This window comes from Podarcis raffonei, chromosome 4, assembly GCF_027172205.1.
Source record: "Podarcis raffonei isolate rPodRaf1 chromosome 4, rPodRaf1.pri, whole genome shotgun sequence".
NCBI lineage: Eukaryota > Metazoa > Chordata > Lepidosauria > Squamata > Lacertidae > Podarcis > Podarcis raffonei.
The window spans coordinates 34,145,049-34,165,138 of NC_070605.1; the positions used below are offsets into that span (position 1 = coordinate 34,145,049).

The 20,090-nt window shown below is 40.7% G+C and overlaps 2 protein-coding genes across 4 annotated transcripts; one reads left to right on the plus strand and one right to left on the minus strand.

Moving 5' to 3' along the window:
• Window positions 1-7,191: 7,191 nt before the first annotated feature.
• Window positions 7,192-15,274, minus strand: CLDND1 (claudin domain containing 1). Of its 3 annotated transcripts, XM_053386105.1 has the most exons (6): window positions 15,152-15,222; window positions 13,685-13,836; window positions 10,338-10,627; window positions 9,110-9,214; window positions 8,353-8,490; window positions 7,192-8,229 (listed from the first exon to the last, which is right to left on the minus strand). In XM_053386105.1, exons 3-6 carry the CDS (start codon window positions 10,615-10,617, stop codon window positions 8,009-8,011), a joined length of 744 nt encoding a protein of 247 aa, XP_053242080.1. In that variant the 5' UTR covers window positions 10,618-10,627; window positions 13,685-13,836; window positions 15,152-15,222; the 3' UTR covers window positions 7,192-8,008. The 3 variants fall into 3 exon arrangements, with proteins under 3 accessions (XP_053242080.1, XP_053242079.1, XP_053242081.1); XM_053386104.1 differs by lacking the exon at window positions 13,685-13,836 and having other exon boundaries at window positions 15,152-15,274; XM_053386106.1 differs by lacking the exons at window positions 13,685-13,836; window positions 15,152-15,222 and adding an exon at window positions 11,186-11,340.
• A 1,645-nt stretch (window positions 15,275-16,919) lies between these two features.
• On the plus strand, window positions 16,920-19,570 carry GPR15 (G protein-coupled receptor 15). The gene has a single exon (XM_053386102.1). The coding sequence runs from the start codon at window positions 17,940-17,942 to the stop codon at window positions 19,020-19,022; it is 1,083 nt and encodes a 360-aa protein (XP_053242077.1). The 5' UTR covers window positions 16,920-17,939; the 3' UTR covers window positions 19,023-19,570.
• The last annotated feature ends 520 nt before the right edge of the window (window positions 19,571-20,090 follow it).

The window sequence follows — 20,090 nt, forward strand, 5'->3', positions numbered from 1 at the left end:
GCAATCCCTCCCACCTCTTCCTCGATGTGCAAAGGACACAGTGCAATTGCCATTGCTTGCCCCTCTCTGCTCCCCAAGGCCTTGGCTTGCAAATTAACCTTGCTTGGATCTATGAATGCCCGAGAGAAGTTTGGGGGATGGGGTGGGGTGTTGCACAGCTCCATTGAGTTATATGTCATGCGCTCTCTCTCTCTCTCTCTCTCTCTCTCTCTCTCTCTCTCTCTGCGTGTTGTACAATTCTGCCTGGAAGGCAAACGGGAACTCGTGGTCCGCAGACTAATTTCATGCACATACTTGCGCTTTAGACTATCCCTCTGGCAAGTATGTGTGCATCATGTGTTTGTTTGTTTGTTTGTTTGTCTGTCTGTCTGTGTGAGAGAGGGAAGGAGGAGAAATGGGGAGGGGATTGAAAGGCTTGCAATGACCTGCAGTGCGGGAGGAACTCAGGGAAGAGAAGGAAGCTGTTACAAGGAAAACCAGGAAAAATGCAATTGAAATGGACGGTGCATGCCAAGCAGAGTGGGGCAAGGAGCAGTCAGTTCCAGTCTGAGTGATGGAGTGACAGAAAGAGCTCCATACAACTGCTCAATTTCCCACGCAAAATGGAGTGAATTAGTTTTGCCTTGCATCTCTGCTGTGGTTTCCTCCACTTTCCTAAATAAAGGAAAAGCAGACAATGGCATTTTAACTATAGAAGTGTACTGAAGAAATTGTGGGTCAGATATCCTGTTACCAAAAATATAAGACTCAAATACTTACATTTTTTCTTCCCCTTCCAATATTTTAATCACACGTACTTGGATTATCATCACTTTAGAAACAAAAAGCAGCAGCCAGATTAGACTATTTCAGCCCTAAATTCTCCATCTCCAAAAGAAAATGAGCTCTCTTTCTTAGAGCAAATTACCAAGAAAGCAGAATATTCATGGAGTATTGTCCTTCCAGGATTTAGCTGCTGAAAGAAAGTAAACTCCAAAAGTTTCAATATAAACAGCACACAGGATGCTTCCAGATTGTTGCTATTTTGCAAGTGGGAATCACTTGCATTCCAGCAAATTCAGGTAGCACAGTTAAAGTAGATTAGCACAATAAAAAAGATTGGCCTTTTTGCTGAAACAAAAGTGATGGAAAAATGCAATAGAAAGTGTGAGATAACAATTGCTTGATGTGATGTGGTAGAACCACCGCACAAACAAACCACAATGAATGCTCAATAAATAAATGACGTCATGTAACCTCCACACAAACCTTGTGCAAACGAATCAGGGTGAATGTTCAATAAGCAGGTTGCCTGGCTGAAAGTGACCTAAACCAGTATTTTCCATGCCACAATAACTCTTGCTACTCACCTTGCCACAGTCTGTCAAAGCTTCACTGTCTCTTCACCTTCCCAGGACAGCAGTGAAGGAATAATAGTCATTCTCTCAATTACAAGGGAGACAGAGGTGGGCAGGAGAAAGGGCAGCTTTTCAGCTGCCAAACAACACATAAATGAAACTAGGGCGGAATCTACACACATATAAAAACCATTCTGAAAATGCTTTTTTAAAAAGCGTTTTTAAAATACATCAAATTTTCCATAAACCATCGCCATCTAGTGTCACATTGTGTATTGCACTCAAAACACACTTAAAACGTTTGATTTGCAGCTGTATAGCTGAGTCCTAGGTACTTTTAAAAAGCCAGGATTGTTTAATTATAAATACTTTAGCTACTAAGGTAAAAGTAAAGGTAAAGGACTCCTGGACGGTTAAGTCCAGTCAAAGGTGACTATGGGGTGTGGCACCCATCTCCCTTCAGGTCGAGGGAGCCAATGTTTGTCCACAGACAGCTTTCCGGGTTATGTGGCCAGCATGACTAAACCGCTTCTGGCGCAATGGGACACCATGTCGAGTGCCAGCGCACATGGAAAAGCCGTTTACCTAATATATTTAGGTGTCAACCAAACCTTTAGTTTCAAACAGTACAGGTTTTAAGACAGGGATTTGCAACCTGTGGCCCTCAATATGTTGTTGACTACAGTTCCCATTATCATTGCCCATGCTAGCTGGGGCTCATAAGAGCTGGAGTCTAGCATAACCTGGAAGGCCACAAATTCCTCACCTCTAGTTTCAGGGGCCATAGTGTTTTCCTTGTCTGAAATTCATATACCAACAGAGCCACAGGAGTAAATAACACTGATGAAATTGAATTCTGTGAAGACTAGTCTTAGCCTACTGTGACAAACCTCTTAAAAAAACAAAACAACATCCTTCAATTACCAACAACCCCCATCCCACGTCTTATGTAGTTAGGCCAGTGTTTATAATGTTGCTAAAGTTATTTTGGAGAAGCGCTGAAATATTCTAGCCCATTGGTTTCAGACAGGGAACCACTGGTTCCACCTAGTGGAAAACAGCAATAAAGAGTGTAGCACAGACCAGAGGCTGGATTTCTGCTTCTACTTCTACAATTCTACTTCTCTTATATCTCTCTGTCCTTCCTTGATAACTTTTGGAAGCATTGGAGATGTTGAGGGAGACATGAACTCCCTCCATTCCAAGATTTTTGGGTTTTTTTAGATGAAATAAACATACTGGGGGAAACTGAAACTCATGCAATACATATGCAATTGCAATATTTATATAACCACAGGACTAAGAACTAGCAGAAAATGTGACATTCCACCACATGTTTAGGACACAGGATTCTTTAGCAGTGTTTCAACACATATGAGAGGATTGGGATCTCAAATTTGCTGTAACACAACAGAATTTCTATAGCGGTACTGGAGAAACACAATGCAAAGACTGGAAACAGAAAGGACTACACACAACAAGAGACCTTTATAGTGGAATGAAGCCTCTTGCTGGAGTACAAATAAAATTACATTAGGGTGACCTTGAAAGAATGGTTTAACAAACAATTCGTCTTCTCTGGGAACACTGGCAATTGTAGCTCTGTGAGGGGAAACCTGAGTCTCCTAACAACTCTTAGCACCTTGAACAAAATACAGACCCTAGGATTCTTTGGGGAAAGCCACAACAGTTCAAAGTGGTAGGATAGTTCTTTAAATGTTTGGTGTAGGTGGGGCTAAAGTTGGATACAACCCTCAGTGTTTAATGTTTTATCTGGTGCATTATATAAATGTTGTGAGCACTTGAAGACTCTTGCTAAAAACTGGATATATATCAAACACACATCACATAGTGGGACTTATGTACAGTCTACAAAATAGACCTCAATATTTCCAAAACTACAGAACGAATGGAATTTCTATCAAAAGGCCTTTCAGCGCAGATGCAACTCTAGAAGCAAGATAGAGATGCATCTTCCATCTTTTTTTTCACTTCCACTGAGCCCTTCAAATTGCTCAAGGCAGGCTTTCTGTCAACAAAGAAAGGTGTTGTGTTTAAATATTACTCACTTAACCACTTCCTTTTATGTTTGTATCTGATGTACTAACCCTGCAGATGTTTTCTGGTGGTTTCTATACGTACATTAAAAAACAACAGAGCCATGAACCAGCCCTCTCCTCTTCATGAACGATATAATCAGTAACAACATTTGAACAAAATCGGGATAAACAGTAAGGAGCAATATTCAACTAAGCCTGCGTAAACACTATACTTTTAAAGCACATTCAAAGTGTGTTTCCCTCCATAGAATTCTAGGCACTGCAGTTTACCTCTCACTGAGCTACAATTCTCAGCAACCAATGTGCCCAGAATTCTTTTTTGGGGGTGTGTGGGGTGTGGGGTGTGCTTCAAAGGTACAGCTTAGTGTGTATGCAGCCTAAGTCTCTGGCACAGCTCAGTCAGTTGAGCATTTAATATCAGGGTCATGTGTTCAAGCCCCACGTTGGGCAAAAGATTCCTGCATTGTAGGGAGTTGGTGGTCCCTTCCAAGTCTACAATTCTATGATTCTGAGAGTAGACCCACTGGTTTTAGTGGGTCTATTTAGAGCATAGCTAAGGGTGGATATCATCTTAGGTTTCTCCAGTCTCCAATAACATGCTTCATAACACAAAAGAGTAGCAGTATTTGTGCAGGAAGATGACAGTTGCAATATCTAAAGACAATCAACCATTTCGTGACAGGGGATTTGGGTGGAAACAGATTACTTCATCAGCTGCATTAAGAGGACGGATAAAGTACTAGGCAGAGATACCATGTGTGAGATACAGGGGTGACAGAATGAGGGTATCTTAAAAAAACCAAAACAAGTATTAGAGCAACTCAGTTTACAGCAATTAAGGTATAATCTCTTTTCAGTCACTCCCCTCATAAAACTAAATTCAGGTATCTTCATCAGTCTTTCACCATAGGGAAGAAGTGATAAAATAAGAGAATAAATGAATAAAAGAGATGGGAATGAAAATTGGTCTTCAGATTTATCTAAAGCTCTCAAGAAGTAAGGCCCATACTGCTTTAGTCAGACCTTCTATATTTATCATCAATTAGTACTATTTCTTTTACAGTCAGTTGTATCAGCCTCTAAAATTAAATCCAATATTAAAGAGGGAATTGTATGCTTTCCATGGGTGCAGCATCAGTTCGGGCTATGAAATACACTCTTGGACTTAGATCTTCTAACAGGGAGTGCTTGAATAGGTATTGGGATCCAAATATCCGAAAGGGCACATCTTCCCATAGCAGCCTGTTGCCCAGGCTCCATTTAACACAATAGGACATACTTCTAAGTAAGCATGCGTGGAAGTGCACCATTAGTCACAACTAATTTTAGCTGGATTGAAACCAATAAATTATGCACTGTTTCTACCGCTTGAGGCCAATTTCCAATACTGAAACAGCAACCACAACATACACACCCTTCTCAGTGTTTTGCCGCTTACAACACAGATTAAGGCATTATAATAGCAGCAATGTTTCAGTTTTTACCTCAAGCCATCCCCACCCATCCTGGATTTCCAAAGATCAAGAGTATATGTCTGTGATTGGATCATGCGGTTTTCAATGTGCTTGACACTGTCCTGGCTTGACACCTTGCCTTACACACACAGCCTCTTCATAGGCATCAGCATTTTATTATCATTATCAGTCAGCCATCCTAGAAGCCTTCCAAGACTTAAGTTTATTATCTTGAACTTTTTTTTGTAAAATACCAAAATATTGTTGTCTATTTATTATAGTCTCTTATTTATTGCTTGCGACTTTTGTTATATTTCTGTAATTATGCAACTATTTTCATGTTGTAAACTGCCTTGAGCATGGTCAACTATGGAAAGGCAGCACACAATTAGATGGTGAGGTCCTCTAGTTTCAGATACATGCTGCTTCAGAGGAACTGATCTGCCCTTAAAATGAAATAAAAAAGTATCCGGCCCTTAGGCTTTCACAAACTTCTCCATAAATATGTTGACGGTCTCCTCAAAAGTGACTCCTGCTCGGTTTTCTAATGCTGATTTTTAATATATAATTATATTGCCTCTGAAGAGGTGAAAAGACTTTGGGTAGTTTGTTGGGAAGATCAAGTACTGGGCTCAGCTGAAGGGGTGAGGGGTAGGTTAACATTATCAAATGTGACTGCTCAGAACTATTTCCTGTTCAAATGTGGGCTTCAAAGAGCTATTTTAGTGGATTCAAAGGCTTAGGGATGCCTGGTATAAATTTTACTTATTTTCTTCGAACCACAAGTCCTCCACACCATGTTACAAACCAATTTTGAACCCACTCCCTTTTTTAAAAAGTGGTGTGTGTGTGTGTCTGCTGCACACGGGGCTACTAAAATATCACTTTGGGCAAACAGAGATTGTGCAGGTTCCTTTCCTTGGCTATATGAGAAAGTATAACACAGGGCAGAGACAAGATTCTCATATCACATGGAAAGCGTAGGGTTGATGGCTGAGGACTTGCAGTATCCATTTAAGCTGCATGTTAACAATGCAAAGACTAGGAAATGAAATGCAGACTTATGAAGTGATACATTTCTGGGGTGACTTCTTTTGTTGAACAAGCTGCCATTCCTGTTCTCCATGTTCTAATGAAACAGATATGTAAAGCAATTCAAATGATTCATTCAATAAGGTGGAGAAACACAGCATTTGCCCAACACAGGCAACTCATAAAGGTTAGGTTCCAGGGGTCCAAGAATATACGCAAAAAGACGTAAAACCAGGAACTCCTGGAACCGAGTCCCCTGCAAAGTGAAGGGCTGCTTGCCCTGCTTTGGGTAGGTGGTGGGAGGGCTTTGGCAGCAACCCAACCTCCTTCCCAAAGCCTGGTAAGTTTTTGTCCAGCTACGGGAAGGAGGCTTGAGGGCTCCAGGATGTTGCCAGAGCCCTTGCACTGCCTTCCCAAACCCGTGATTGCAGCTTTGAGCAGGTGGGGAGGGTGACATTCTCAATTTACTTGCTTACTTCCTCCCACCTGTGCAAAGCCGTGATCACATAAGTAAAATAAGCATAAGTTGCAAGTTAGTTGCGCACATGTTGGTGTTTAGGACAAGCCAGTTTTGAGCCTCAGGGAATACTTGTATGATCACATAAACATGCAAGTTCTTCGGTTACTCGTATGTTGTGGGCAATCCAGATGGCCATGGCTCAAGTGTTACTTCTCTGTTCGTTGTGGGGATAGCAAATTCCCCCAGTGCTCAAGATTGCAATGCTATCCCCCAAACCCTCTTCCCTGTGCTATTACTGCCAAGTCAAGCGTAATCTGAAAAGTGCCTGTGGGAATGTCATAGAAGCCTATTGGCCAGTATCCCTACCACCATTCATGTCACAGGTGTAATTCTATAGGTCCCTTTTACTCCCCAATGTTTTGTAAAGGTTATCTTTAAAAATCCCTTGATGCATACATAGAGAAATGTATTCTGCGTACGAACAAATAGCATAATCTAGATTGGACCTGCAAGGTTGGCCCACCGTCTCTTCCCGGTGGATCTAATTATTACCTATTTATTTGCTAGGACCACAACACACAATTGGACAAATTTGAGTTAGAACTACTGTGTGGCTCCCTTAAAAAATGTGTACCACATCTGTTTAATATTGGTATCAGTTTGAAATGAGACCAACAAACTTTTCCTCTTTCCTTCCACATATCCTTACTCCCCATCCCTTAATGTTTTTAAACATGCATAAAAATAGAAATTTGGACAGAAGTCCATGTCAAGATTGTCTTAGTGGAAACTGAGCTTCAGTTGTACTCCATGCATTTTTCTGTCTCATTGGCTGCATACAAATCCAGTAAAATTCCACGAGCTTTGCTCAGATTTATTTTTTAAACAAAAGTTTTAGTTTAGGCGACATGAATAATACTTATACAAAAATCCAATAAGGTATTGCATTGCATAAATAAAGGGTTTTAAAAGTCAGATTTATATACACGCTTACATTAGTCAAATTAGAAGGTACACCTTGTAATAGAAGCTCCTACTACAAGGAGAGAGGGGGGGGGGGAATGGAACAAACAAATGTTGACATCATTTCACTTAATTTAGAAAGCTCATGGCTACCAACCTTTTTACAATAATCAAGCCAAAAAGGTTGAAAGGGATACAGTGGTAGGCGTAAGAGTGAGGGGGGAAAGACTGTATCACAATCTAGAACAAAGTTCTGTTGCTACATTTATGAAAGAGGTTGCACTGGTTTATTTACTAGTGGGTCATAACACACATACAGTACTGCCAAAATTAGTGTCATTAAAATCTTCCTTCTCCTGCTTACACTACCCTGTTAATTGTTTTTGAATATCAGGTTTAGATGTGAAAAAATGTACTGCACTGGGAATAACAAAGACATGTCATCACAATTTATAGTTAAAAAAACAAAAACCAAACAGATAAGAAACTTGTTAAAACCCTGCAGATCTCTGGCAAGAAAGTGCTATTCCTGGTAATTGGCCTCTAAGGTCTTTTAATTTTAAAAACCCTCAGGCCATTTCACTTCATGCATTTTGAGAAAATTAAAATAAAATAAAAAGGAAGAGCCAGGGGGTAAGGGGGGCAAAAACGAAGTATTAAAACGGGGAAAAGACAGACATGGGAAGCAATGAAAATATCCCGTTATGCCACACGGTATGCTTTCAAGAGCGTGAACTCCTTCCTGTTAGTACGCGCAGCCCAGATGAAAAGGGCAGCAGCCATGAACTGCAGGGGTGCTGAGACACAGGCCAGACAGAAGGACCAGCCGAACTGGCCTTGCACCTCTTCTGGAGGGGTTAGCTTCTGGTGGAGCAGCTCAATTCCAGCTACATAGCAGCCAACTGAACCCAGCGTGCACAAACCTGGAGAAGAAGCAGGAAGTATATTTTGGTCAGACTCACAGCACCTAATTCTTGGCTCACCGTGTTAAGATATTCACGTTTCAACACTGAATACATGGGATGAAGTTTGCCAAGAGGACTCACCCGCTAGAAAGTGGAGGACTCCGGTGGCGATGGCGGGGTAGAGACTGCGGCAGGCGCAGGCACAGACCCCAATGAGAGCCCCAAAGCACATCAGCCCAAGGCTAACAAAAGGCAGGAGGAACTGCAAGCGCCAAAGATCTAAAGGAAATGGGGAGAGGAACATGATTGGGATGTTCCAACTTTAGGGCCTTTCACTCCAATCTCATGGTGCAAAATGCATTGTTTACAAGACAAATGGAGAGTAGTTCAATCTACTATCTAGTTACTTAATTGTGGCAGAGCCCAAGAACTCTAGCTTTTTGTCCGAACTAAACAGTACAGAAATACATCACATAATAAAGCAACATTGAATTTTGCAGAGTATAACTGCTAAATAAAAGACTATGCTATATGTATATATAAGAATCCCAAGTAAATTACCAGAGCATCATAAATGACCTGAGCTGCAATACTAAACATACTTTTCATGGGAGTCAGTCCTGTTCAACTCAGTGGAACTTACTTTTGAATAGACATGCACAGGGCTGCACTGTTGGCCGACTTTGACAAGGTAGCATACTTTCCCTTTATCCACATTTGATGAAGGCAAACATGTCTTATGGCCAAGTTAAAACATGTCTCGAGTCTTTCTCATTCCTATGTCTATTCAGAAGCAAGTCCCACCAGGTTCAATGGCTCTTACTCTTTGGTAAGGTGGGCAGAGGACTGCGGCCTCAGATACATTTTATCTGCTACACAAAACCCAAAAAATACTTACAGGTCCGGTTCAGATCACTGCCACTATTGTGATTCCCAGGATCCTTATATTTTTCCATGAACTGATCCGAAAGGGAAAAACTGACGCACCTTGTGACCATCTCAGCTTCCAAAATGAAGAAAGAAATAACATTTATTAGGCTCTGCTTTGCTTGACTGTCATTATTCATTCACGCGCATACATATAGCTGGGTTAACTAGGTGTGGTGGGGAACCTCTGGCCTGTGGGCCCAAAGAGGCCTGTGAGGCCTCACCATTTCGCCCACAAGGCAGCTTCAGTCAAGCCATGCCCACCTGATGCCATATATGATGTCAGGTGTGGGGTAGGTAAAGGCCTGGCTCAGGCAAATGGGGTGAGGTATGCAGGTACCTGCAAAGCCCTGTACAAAGAGGCTTCCCAAGACCCAACAACCAGCTGATTGCCAGTTTTGTGGAACCCTTTGAATGGTGCATTGCAGGCTGTGCATTTGCCTGCATGGTTGGATTTCAAACTCTGCAGGCAAAAAAAGGAGTCTCCCAATGTCATTGTGACATCACAGTTCGGCAGCCCCACCCCATACAACAACGCATATTGCAGCATTTTAAGAAGGAACAGGTTTATGGTTATAGGTTTATAGCCTCTAAGGCACTATCAAGACTATTGATTTACAACAACGATGCTGAGGAATGGAAGGAAGGAAGACACTGGCCGGAGGGTGCGGGCAGCTGCAGGGACTGCAGATGATAAGGCCTAAGGTTACAGTAAGGCAAGCCAGCCAGATGGGCAGAGAATAAATAAAATTATTGTTATTATTATTATGCAGCTCACAGGTTGCCCAACTCTGGTACATAACTTCCTAAGCACTACACTTCTCTTACATTATTATTCAGCAGCTGGCACTGATCTCCAACTTTTTTAACTTGGTATTGTTCTCAAAACTATTAGTCATTTCCTCAGAAGACTTGATAGACTACTTCAGAGACAAACTAATAATTTTAAGGTCCTAAGAGCAAGCCTAGATTTAAATGATGGAGGTACTTGCTTAGAAGATACAATTAAAGTTCTCTCTCAGGCAAATTTGCGCATCTTAAAACTGAGAATTAACAACAACAAAAAGGGGGGATATGTCTGCTCAAGCGGGACCCTAATCAATTTATTCATGCACCATTGCTTTGCATTCAAATGATCCCTTGGGAAAATGGCACTAAGAGAAAGACGCATTTAGAGACACTTTCTGAAGTAGGTTTACTTGGTGAGTTGAACCAGTAAGAGTTCTCAGCCATCGTGATGCATCTCCGCCATAGTCCAATGGTGCCGTTCCATCGAAAGAGAGCTTCTGTATAAGACTTTTCATCTTCACCAGTGAAATCATCCCAAGTGGCCTTAACTTCACTGTAATTTTCGGGTGGCGATGAGTTGCGGTACTCATACCAAAAGTCCGTGCCAATAGAGGCTGCCAGGTAGATGGTGGAGATAAGACTAAGCACGCAGGCGATTACCAGAGCAGTGGCAAAACGGTTATCCATCATAGTGTCTCAACTGCAATTGAAAAGAGTAAAAAGCAGAAAGTTTCCAAACATGAAATTTAACTGAGTTAGGAAGACACGTGTTCTTCTGGCTCTAGCCAACCACTTTCACATGCGTACGCCAGCTGTTCCTTTCATTGCTTACTTGCAAATCTGTTCAATTTAGCAATTAAAGCAACTTCAGAACATCCCCTCCTGTAAAATTCTACTCATTGAACTGTATCTGGGTTGAGCATAAAAAAAGGACTGAACCAGAAAACAAAATGATTAACATGGTTCCATTCCAGATTATTGCCACAAGAACTCAGGCACTCCCAAAACCACAGACTCCCAAAACAAAACAAACAAACAAAAAAGAGTCTGGCTTTTTCCTCCTCCCTTTCTATTCTTTTTCCTTTTGTGTCATGTTTCAGATTATAAACCTGAAAGACTTTTATCATTGATCTTTGCAAGCTGTTCTGGTGGCCTTGGAGTCTCATGAGTGAGGTTAAAATCATTAAAATAAACACACACACACACACACACACACACACACTATTGTATATTAATTCTGTCTGCTCAAATCAGGTACCTCTGAGTTGCAAACTGTTACTGCTATAATATTATGCTGTGCATCTTGAACTTGATGTATGAAAATGGAGGCAGGGCTTAAGAAATTTGGAAGAACATGCATGTAGAAAAAGCAGTCAATACAAGTGATCTTCCGAACAGACCCATCAGTTGAGCCACCCTTCCTAAGGCAGAGGAAGATGCAAGCAGACTGGTCTATACACGTAATCAGTTACATTTTCTGTTCTTCCCTGTAAAGCTTCATAAGACTGATTTTAATAATAAAATAACAACTTTAAAAATAATGTACAATGAAATACGTTGCATTCCAGCTGGTGGTTGTGACCATGATAAACTGAGGATATGATAATTATTTACTGAAATATGGAAGTGGAAACCAACAAAATAATACAATCTAACATTTGTGTAGTACTTTAGAAGGCTGAACACAATTCCATTTACTCCCTACGACAGTATTAGCTCCCTAATTTGTAGATGAGAGGAATAAACAAAGGCTTGCAAAACTACCTACTGCGTTTCTAGCAGGTGAGATTTGAACCAGTAACGTCCATGCTCACAGCTCATATGGACATAGAACACACAAAAATGGGGAGTGTCTCTGTAAAAACACACACTATTAAATTCTCTCATTTTTCTCAAGTATCTAAACTTCCTTTCAAAGATGTCAGTGTTGCAATTTCCTCGGTCACAGTTGTTTCCTTAGTTTTTATTCAAACGTATTTTAGCATTAATTTTTGTATTAAGAGAATGCATCAGGGGGTCTCAGACTCATAAGCTCCCTCCCTTTGGCCTTGTCATGAGGAGGAGTTAAGTACAGAAGCTTTAGCTTCTGTTTTAGTTTAAACACAGCTTCTTGTGCTGTCCAGTCCCTTCGCAAACTGTAACAGAAACAAAGCAACTTCAAATCACAGTTTATGAAGCTGGCCTGTTCCAAATACAGTTGTACCTTGCTTTTTGAACAGAATGCGTTCCAGAAGTCTGTTGGACTTCTGAAACATTTGAAAACCAAGGCTTCTGGTTGGCTTCTGATTGCGCAGGAGCGCCGGAAACAATAGCAGAAGCTGCATCGGAAGTTTGGCTTCCAAAAAAAGTTCAAAAACTGGAACACTCGTTTCCGGGTTTCGATCATTTGGGAGCCGAAATGTACAAGTACAGTACCAAGGTGCTCGACAACCAATGTACGACTGCAGCTAAACTGTAGCTAAAATAAAATGGAAGTAGATGCTTTCAATCTCCTTGCAATTGCACTGGAAGGGGGAGCATAAGAGTCCCAAGGATTGAGGAGAGACATTCTCTTAATGCCATGGTTTTGCTGCATCTGAACTCACCCACAGTATTACCAGTAGCAAAGAACTTACAAATAATCACAGTATAAACAGGACAGCAAGCTGACTCAGGAGCGTGGCTATTTTATGGATTATCTTAGTTTGCAATGTGTTCTTTAGAAGAAAGTAAGAGTGAGAACCAAGTGAAAGCCTGGAGCGTGGTCTGGAGCTTATGAAGACAATTAAAGGGAGTGCTCAAGAAAGAAGCATTTGCGCAAAGCAGCAGGTGGTTAAGAAGATATGAGCACACAGATGAAGGTTGGAGGCAGCCAGAGCTTACCGTATTAATACAGAAGAAGTTGGTGTACAGAAAAAGGAAAAAGAATGGGAAGTCAGAGTTAGAACACCCATAAATAATAAGGTTTGCAAAAGGCACTTTATATTTAGAAGATAGTAAAAACTGAATGATAAACACTAACAGGAAGAAAAGAAAAGAAAAGAAACAAAAATGTTACCATTTAGATGAAATTAGTAGCAGAGATAATCCGAGCTCAAAAAGTAGAGTGTCAAAAAAACAAGCTCCCCAGTGGCTTAGGCAGAAAGTTAAAAAGATTAAATCAAAGATATTGGGATACCTAAGGACCCCCAGCTACAGACTCAAAACCATGAATAAAACTTAACTGCCACAAACCTGTGCTATCAGGCTGAAGTCAATCATGCTGTTTATTGGAAAGTTTATTCAATATAGATAGAGATTGTCATTAAGACTATGTTGATAGAGGAAAATCAAAGTTGTGCAATTATACTACTAACTAGCATTCACCCAATGCCAGTCAAATGGGCATATTTAATTAAATCACAGTAGACAAAATTGTTTTGAACTGTAATGGGTTCAAAACAGGCCCCAATTATGTGGCAAAAGTTGCACATGAATCAGCAGTACACATATACTGTATTCCAACAAGAGCAGCATTGTGTTTTTTAGCAGAAATGATCACATTCACCACAATAAAAACTTATGTATGTACCCTAAGTTTTCAAAGTACTTCCTCCACATGATTCATGTTCAGATAATATCCCCATGTGCACAAACAGAATAAATGTCAAATAGAACATATTTTCAACTGGCAGCTCAACTCAATACATGTTTACTTGGAAATAGACCCCATTCATTTTAATAAATCTTAATGCCAAATAAGGAATTTTGATTGTTTGAAACATTCCTTCTATCTCACCAAGAAAAATCTTGTAGTGTGGAGACTTTCTCTGCTGAAAGGTGAATACTTCGGTGTTCCTACAGAAATCAGGACTGAAGAGTAGCTCAGCAGCTTTAACAAGTATTATTTTCACAACAGTGTCCTCAGGGTACTTAAGTTGTTAAAGGCGGCTTTTTGTTTTATTTGGATAAGAAAGAAGCAAATTGAGTCTGGTGCAAGACTAATCACATTTTGTCTTTAACACAAGCTACTCAACAATCTTGATTGGGCAAAAACAAAACAAATTGGGCCGGCAACACCCAAACCTAGGACAGTCTAGTAGTATTTCTAAAACTGAGCATGTAACAAGCATAGGATATGTACTATGGATTTCCACCAAGAGACAAGACTTATGAAGTCTGCCTATCTTAAATTTAGGAGTTGCCAGGGATAAGGTCACTTTAAATAAGATGTCAGGGTATACATTCTCACACTGAGGTTTAACCAAAACCTTTCTCAATTCTTACTAGTAAAGATGTATAAAGAGGAAATATGGAAACAATGACTTAAAAAGATATATATTAGGAAAATGAGAAAATAATTAGAAACCAGACCATTTGTAGCACAACACTTTTATCTTGCCACATCTTTGGCTCAAAAAAGGGTCAGGCGACTGGTCCTATCCACTGGCTAATTCTTGTTAGGATGATCCCATTGTTAGCTCCAGAGTTTTACAAGGGTAGTGGAAACAACACTTCCTTTGATAGATACCAGCATCCGAGGGCACAGATTGTCAGTGGGGAGGAACACAAAGCTCATTCATATCCGATTTTGTTGTTTTCCTCAATTATAGTACCAAGAGGGATCACGACCACCAGCGAGAGCATCATCTCAGGCTACAATACCGGGGAGAAATGATACGTTCGCCCAGGTAGACACATATACGCTCACAACAAGAGAGATTTCCCAAAGCAGAAGCCTAATCCCTTTTTCATGGGCGGGGTGGAGGGGAAGGGGGGTGAAAGGCCCGCAGGCACACACCTTTCTCTGTTTCCCCTCCTCCATCCTCATATTATATACATAACTCCACAGCTGCAGTCTGATGCACGCTAAAATGGGAGTGAGCCCTAGTGAGTAAAGCGGGACTGCACTGCACCTTGGAGGCAAGATGCGCATACCAGGGAGTGTGTATCTAGGGGTGCGTGTGGTGGGGGTGATTATTACTACATTATCATCACTATCAGTAGTAGTAATAATAATAATAATAACAATGGACAGGTGCCTGCAGACTCTGTCGAACTGCAGGGCTGAACCTGCCAGCGTTGCGGGCAGGGTGTGCTTGGTGGGCAGATGGCTTTCCTGCTTCTTGGAGATGCCCATCAAAATATAAGCCACGGGTCTCCCGCACCTCCATGGACTCTTTCCGGACACCCTCTCCTACCCCCCCAACCCTATCCCACTCATGAATTCCGGGTGGGGAAGGGAGCCGGGCCCGTCCATACTCACCTCCCATCCTCCTCCCGACTCCACGGCGCCGCTTCCACCACCCACCCTCGGTCGACGCTTAGCCTGGGGACGGAGGAGGGGTCTTTTCCTCTTCCCTCCTCCTCCTCCTCCTCCTCCTCCCTCGGAGACGCTCATCCGCCCCCGACCGCCAGGCACCCTGGGAAATGTAGTTCTGGCCGCATCGACGGCGGCGCTCCTCTAAGAAAGGAGGGAAGCGCTTTGTTGTTGGCCCGAGATCGGGAGGAGAGGCGCTTTCCATTTGCATCCTGGGTATTGTAGTCTCGCTGACCAAAGGCGCTGGAATGCGGGGAGGTTGCTTCTCAATGGACAAACTGCTTTCAGTTCTTAATTCGGTTCAGCGTGCAGTTGTCGCCGCGCCTCTTCCAGCCATGGTTCCAGTGCCTTATAGTGCTAGCCTTTCTATACTTATCTACTCAAAAGTAACGTAAATTAAATCAAAGGGGGCTTACTCCCAGGTAAGGGCTGCAACCTTAAGGGCGTAAGGTATTTTGGACTTTCACCAAAACACAAGCATCTCTCATTCCTTTGGAAACATGTTCACCTGTTGAACTCCTGGCATAGGAACTCTGCCAGTGTTGTGTTGTTTTTTTAAGGTGGCAATTGTACTGGAATGTAAAAGACGTCACTTTATTGCACTTATAAAATATGTTTATGGAATGCTTTAAAATTGTTGTTACTTCCCGCACCCCTGAAGCTCGTGCCTATCAAGTTTATAATGTAATAGAATATAATCAAGTCACATATAATATATAAAATGCATTATGTTGGGGGGATATTGGGCAAAATATATTTTACAAAAGCTTATACTGCATTTGGATAAATTTACCTTAAAATGCTGATGGACTTTTTTTTTTTGCATACTAGCGTGAAAATGTGGGGAGCTGAAATTAAGGCTGTAAAAATGAGAAAAAGAAAACCAAAATTGACAGATTCATTCATCCCTACCTAAAAGCAAGGCCCATAGCTCAATGAGACCTCAGTATACATATAGAGGATTACCATACTCACCAAAGCTGTGTTCTACTGCTGATTGCTGGTTCTTTCTTCAGCTCTTAGAGAACTCAGTGTGAGAGAGAAATGACACATACCAGGTTGCTAGGGTTTATCTTCTTATGATGTTTTGGAATTTGATGGGCTTTCACTGAGTACTCATATGCTTACCATAATCTAGCTAGTCTCGCATGACAGGAATAGAGATGACATCTCCCTGATAATGCAAGTGGAGATGCAGCATAACAGGTTTTACCTTGGCACAATTTTATTTACAATTTTCTTGGGCATCTGTCAGGAACTTTTAGATAGGTTAAATAAAGTAACATTCTTGGAGTAACAAATTACAACACATATGTGTCCCCAGTTGCTATGAAGCGTAGTTCAAGTAAAGGCTCTGTAGAGAAGTAGCCCAGTGGTTCTCAATTGTTTTTCTCTGGGCCACACGTTCAGAATAAAAATTTGCTTGTGCAAATGGGGAGCAGGTGCCAATATACTTCCTTGCCAAGGGTGCAAGGGGCCTAGATATAGCTCTGTCAACAAAAAAGCTTCTATTTTCTGATCTTTAATATTTCTCACAATTGAAAATCTCTGTTCACAACAATATGTCATGAAGAACTGTAGAAGAACAACCAGTGCTCCTGAAGAAAGGCATTGGAGCCTTTCTGTTTCTGGTTGTATATCCCCCCCCCCCCCAATTGATAGTATATTACACTGAAATGCTTAAATGTTTTTTTGATTGTCCTTGAATTTTCCTGCCACATTTGCTATCCTCTTCTGCCACACAATTGTGGCACACCACACCCTTTGAGAACCACAGCCATAGTCCCTCCCTCTATGGTTACTCAAAGAAAAGACAGTTCACATACAAATTAAACAGAGTTTAAAACAAGGTTGCAATTCTAAGCATCCTTTTGTGAAAGCCATAAAAATGAATAGGACTTTTTTCAAATAAAATCTGTTTATGATTGTAGCATGAATGCAAAATATCCTTCTGTTTCTCAATGAGAAGTCTTAATCTGTGGGCCAAAGCTCTACCATCCCCAAAATTCATTTTTCTTCTCCTGTGACCCTGATATATATTTTTTCTGGTGCTGCCACTAACAGGGTGGACCAAAACTTGAAGTGAAGAAAAGAGTATTTAAATGCTTCAGAAAAGATATAAGAGCAAGATACTGTTTTTAAGAGCAATATAGAATAAAATTTGACATTAAAGGTCAGGTAGAAGTTTTAAAACATATCTCTGTACGCAAGATTTTGCTGCTGTCAGAATTGAGAAGGCGTTGGACATTCATTCTTCAAATAACAGCAACATGTCAGTTGGTAAAGCTTGCGGGAGTGGAACCCTCCCAAGTTTAGAAACACAGATTAGACAAGCTAACGGTTATTTAAATAACAACCCACCCTGACGAACTGAATTCACCACTTTCTTACTTCTGCTAACCATCTATAACCTCAGAAACCTCAACTAATAAATTGTATTTACAAAGAAACTTAAACCTCTCCCCTCCCAACTTCCCAAAATTTCAAGGAAACCCACCCTACCATATTTTACGATCAAAGCTGCCTGTATAAGCATGCTGGTTGGTCAAATCAAACCAGGCCCTCCCATTCTGTGCTAGACATTTAAATGCCTAGTCAGAGATTGATATGTTGTACGTCAGATTTTTCTGATCACCTGGAAGAAACTGAAAGGAAAAAAGAAGAGAACTATCATCCGTAGTGCCAGTAAGAACATAAAAGTGCTGAAAGCTTCTTCGCACAAATCGTTTTTGAGATGGAGAAATCAACTTCTAGCTATGATTACTATTTCTACACAGATCCTCCTGAAGATAACTGCTCAGCTGTGGAGTTGCCTTACAAACACATTTTCCTGCCTGCTCTCTATACCATTGTATTCCTGGTCGGGATTGCTGGCAATGCCCTTCTAATAGGAGCGCTAATCTTCAAACGGCGGGTTCAGAGGCTAATTGATATCTTCATTGTCAACTTGGCAGTGTCTGATTTTATATTCCTTATCACATTACCCTTTTGGGTAGACAAAGAGAGGACCTCGGGACTTTGGAGATCTGGCTCTTTTCTCTGCAAAGGCAGCTCCTACACCATCTCAGTCAACATGTACTGCACTGTCTTTCTCCTCACTTGCATGAGTAGCGATCGGTACCTGGCAATCATGTACCCATCAGTGGCTAGGAGGATCAGAACAAAGCTGTATTCCATCATCCTTTGCACTTGTGTCTGGATTCTGTCCTGCCTACTTGGGTTGCCAACCCTTCTGTCCAGAGAGCTGAGGAGATATGACAACAGCACATATTGTGTGGACAAGGAAATCACATCCACTCACCGGATTGGGTCGCTGCTGCTTCTAATTTTGGCGTTCTTTGTTCCTCTGTTCATCATCTTGACTTTTTATTGCTCCATCACCAAGAAACTCTGTGTGCATTATCAGAAATCTGGAAAACATGATAAAAAGCTGAAGAAATCCATCAAAATTGTCTTCACTGTAGTGATCATTTTTGTTTTATCTTGGGCTCCTTTCAACATTTTTAAGTTTCTAGCTCTGATGTCTGCAATCCAGGAACTGAAGCCACCTTTCTGCCTTCCCTACAAAGTTGCCCATATCGGTATGGAACTGAGTGGCCCATTTGCGTTTGCCAACAGCTGCACAAACCCTTTCATCTACTATTTCTTTGATGACTACATCCGTAGGGCAGTGATGCAATGTATAACTCCGTGCACAAAGGCCAACAACTTTGGAACCAGTTCTGATAGCTCAGACACTCACCTTAGCTACTCCTTGACTGCGTTTGCCCACAGGGAAGATGTTTCTAGGAAGAGAAGGAGGTCAGTATCATTCTGACAAGAGTCATAATTCTGAAAGATCAAGTGTCTCCATGTCAACAGTAAGATCAAGAGAAGGAGGTAATGGAAATGTAAGAAAATGAAAAGATTAGAACAAATCAAAAAAGTTAATTGACTGTAATAAGACAGTAAATTGTATTTCATAAAATGGCATGTTTCTTATCTTAAACCATGTAGCCAATTACAAAGTTCAATTGGAATACAGTCTGTAATATTAGCAGACTTGAAGGTTATTAGGCAATTACACCAAGAGGCTTACTAACCAATAAGAAACAAACCGTGGAAAACCTTAGGTCAATATTCTGCTGTTCCATAAGAAGTACAATATTACAAACTCAGAGCAACCAAACCAATTCATACGTGCCTCTTTTATAAAATCTTATTAACATAGAAAAATTAGTTTAGAATGCATTTTTTGTTATATTCTGCATCTTTTCTTGTTAAATGCTATAATACTGAATTGTTCAGGATTCTTTTAAAATCTATACTTTTTTTGTTTATCTGCATTTTCAACTCTCAGTGTCTGCACTATTACATGTAAAAACTATTTTAGTTTAACACAATCCTATGTACCGTATACTTGAAAATGTAAGTTACCGGTACATTGTGCCATGATAAGAGTACATAGGATGACAACCTTAAATAATGCTGTTATAATAATTTTAGAGGGGGTTTTGAAAGAATTTCTAAAGAAATATATACATAAAATATTTTTTCCTTTTGTAAATATCATTTGTGTAAAATGGTACAATAAGTATTGGAAATTCAGTTAAAATTTCACAGGAAGAATAAAAATTATTCAGCACAAAAAAGAACTCTTCAGACAATTATAATCTGTTGACTTAGATCAGTTGCTGGGAGATCAGTACTAGATATTTCTCTTGATCTCATGCATGACTCATGATTGAGGATAACTGATTTCTAGAATAAAAGACGCCTATGCTCACCACTAATTTTAAGTATTGAGTTTCTTTAATGTTTTTTCATTCAACTTACCATCAGAACAAGAACTTGTTATTGTTGTTTAGTCGTGTCCGACTCTTCGTAACCCCATGGACCAGAGCAT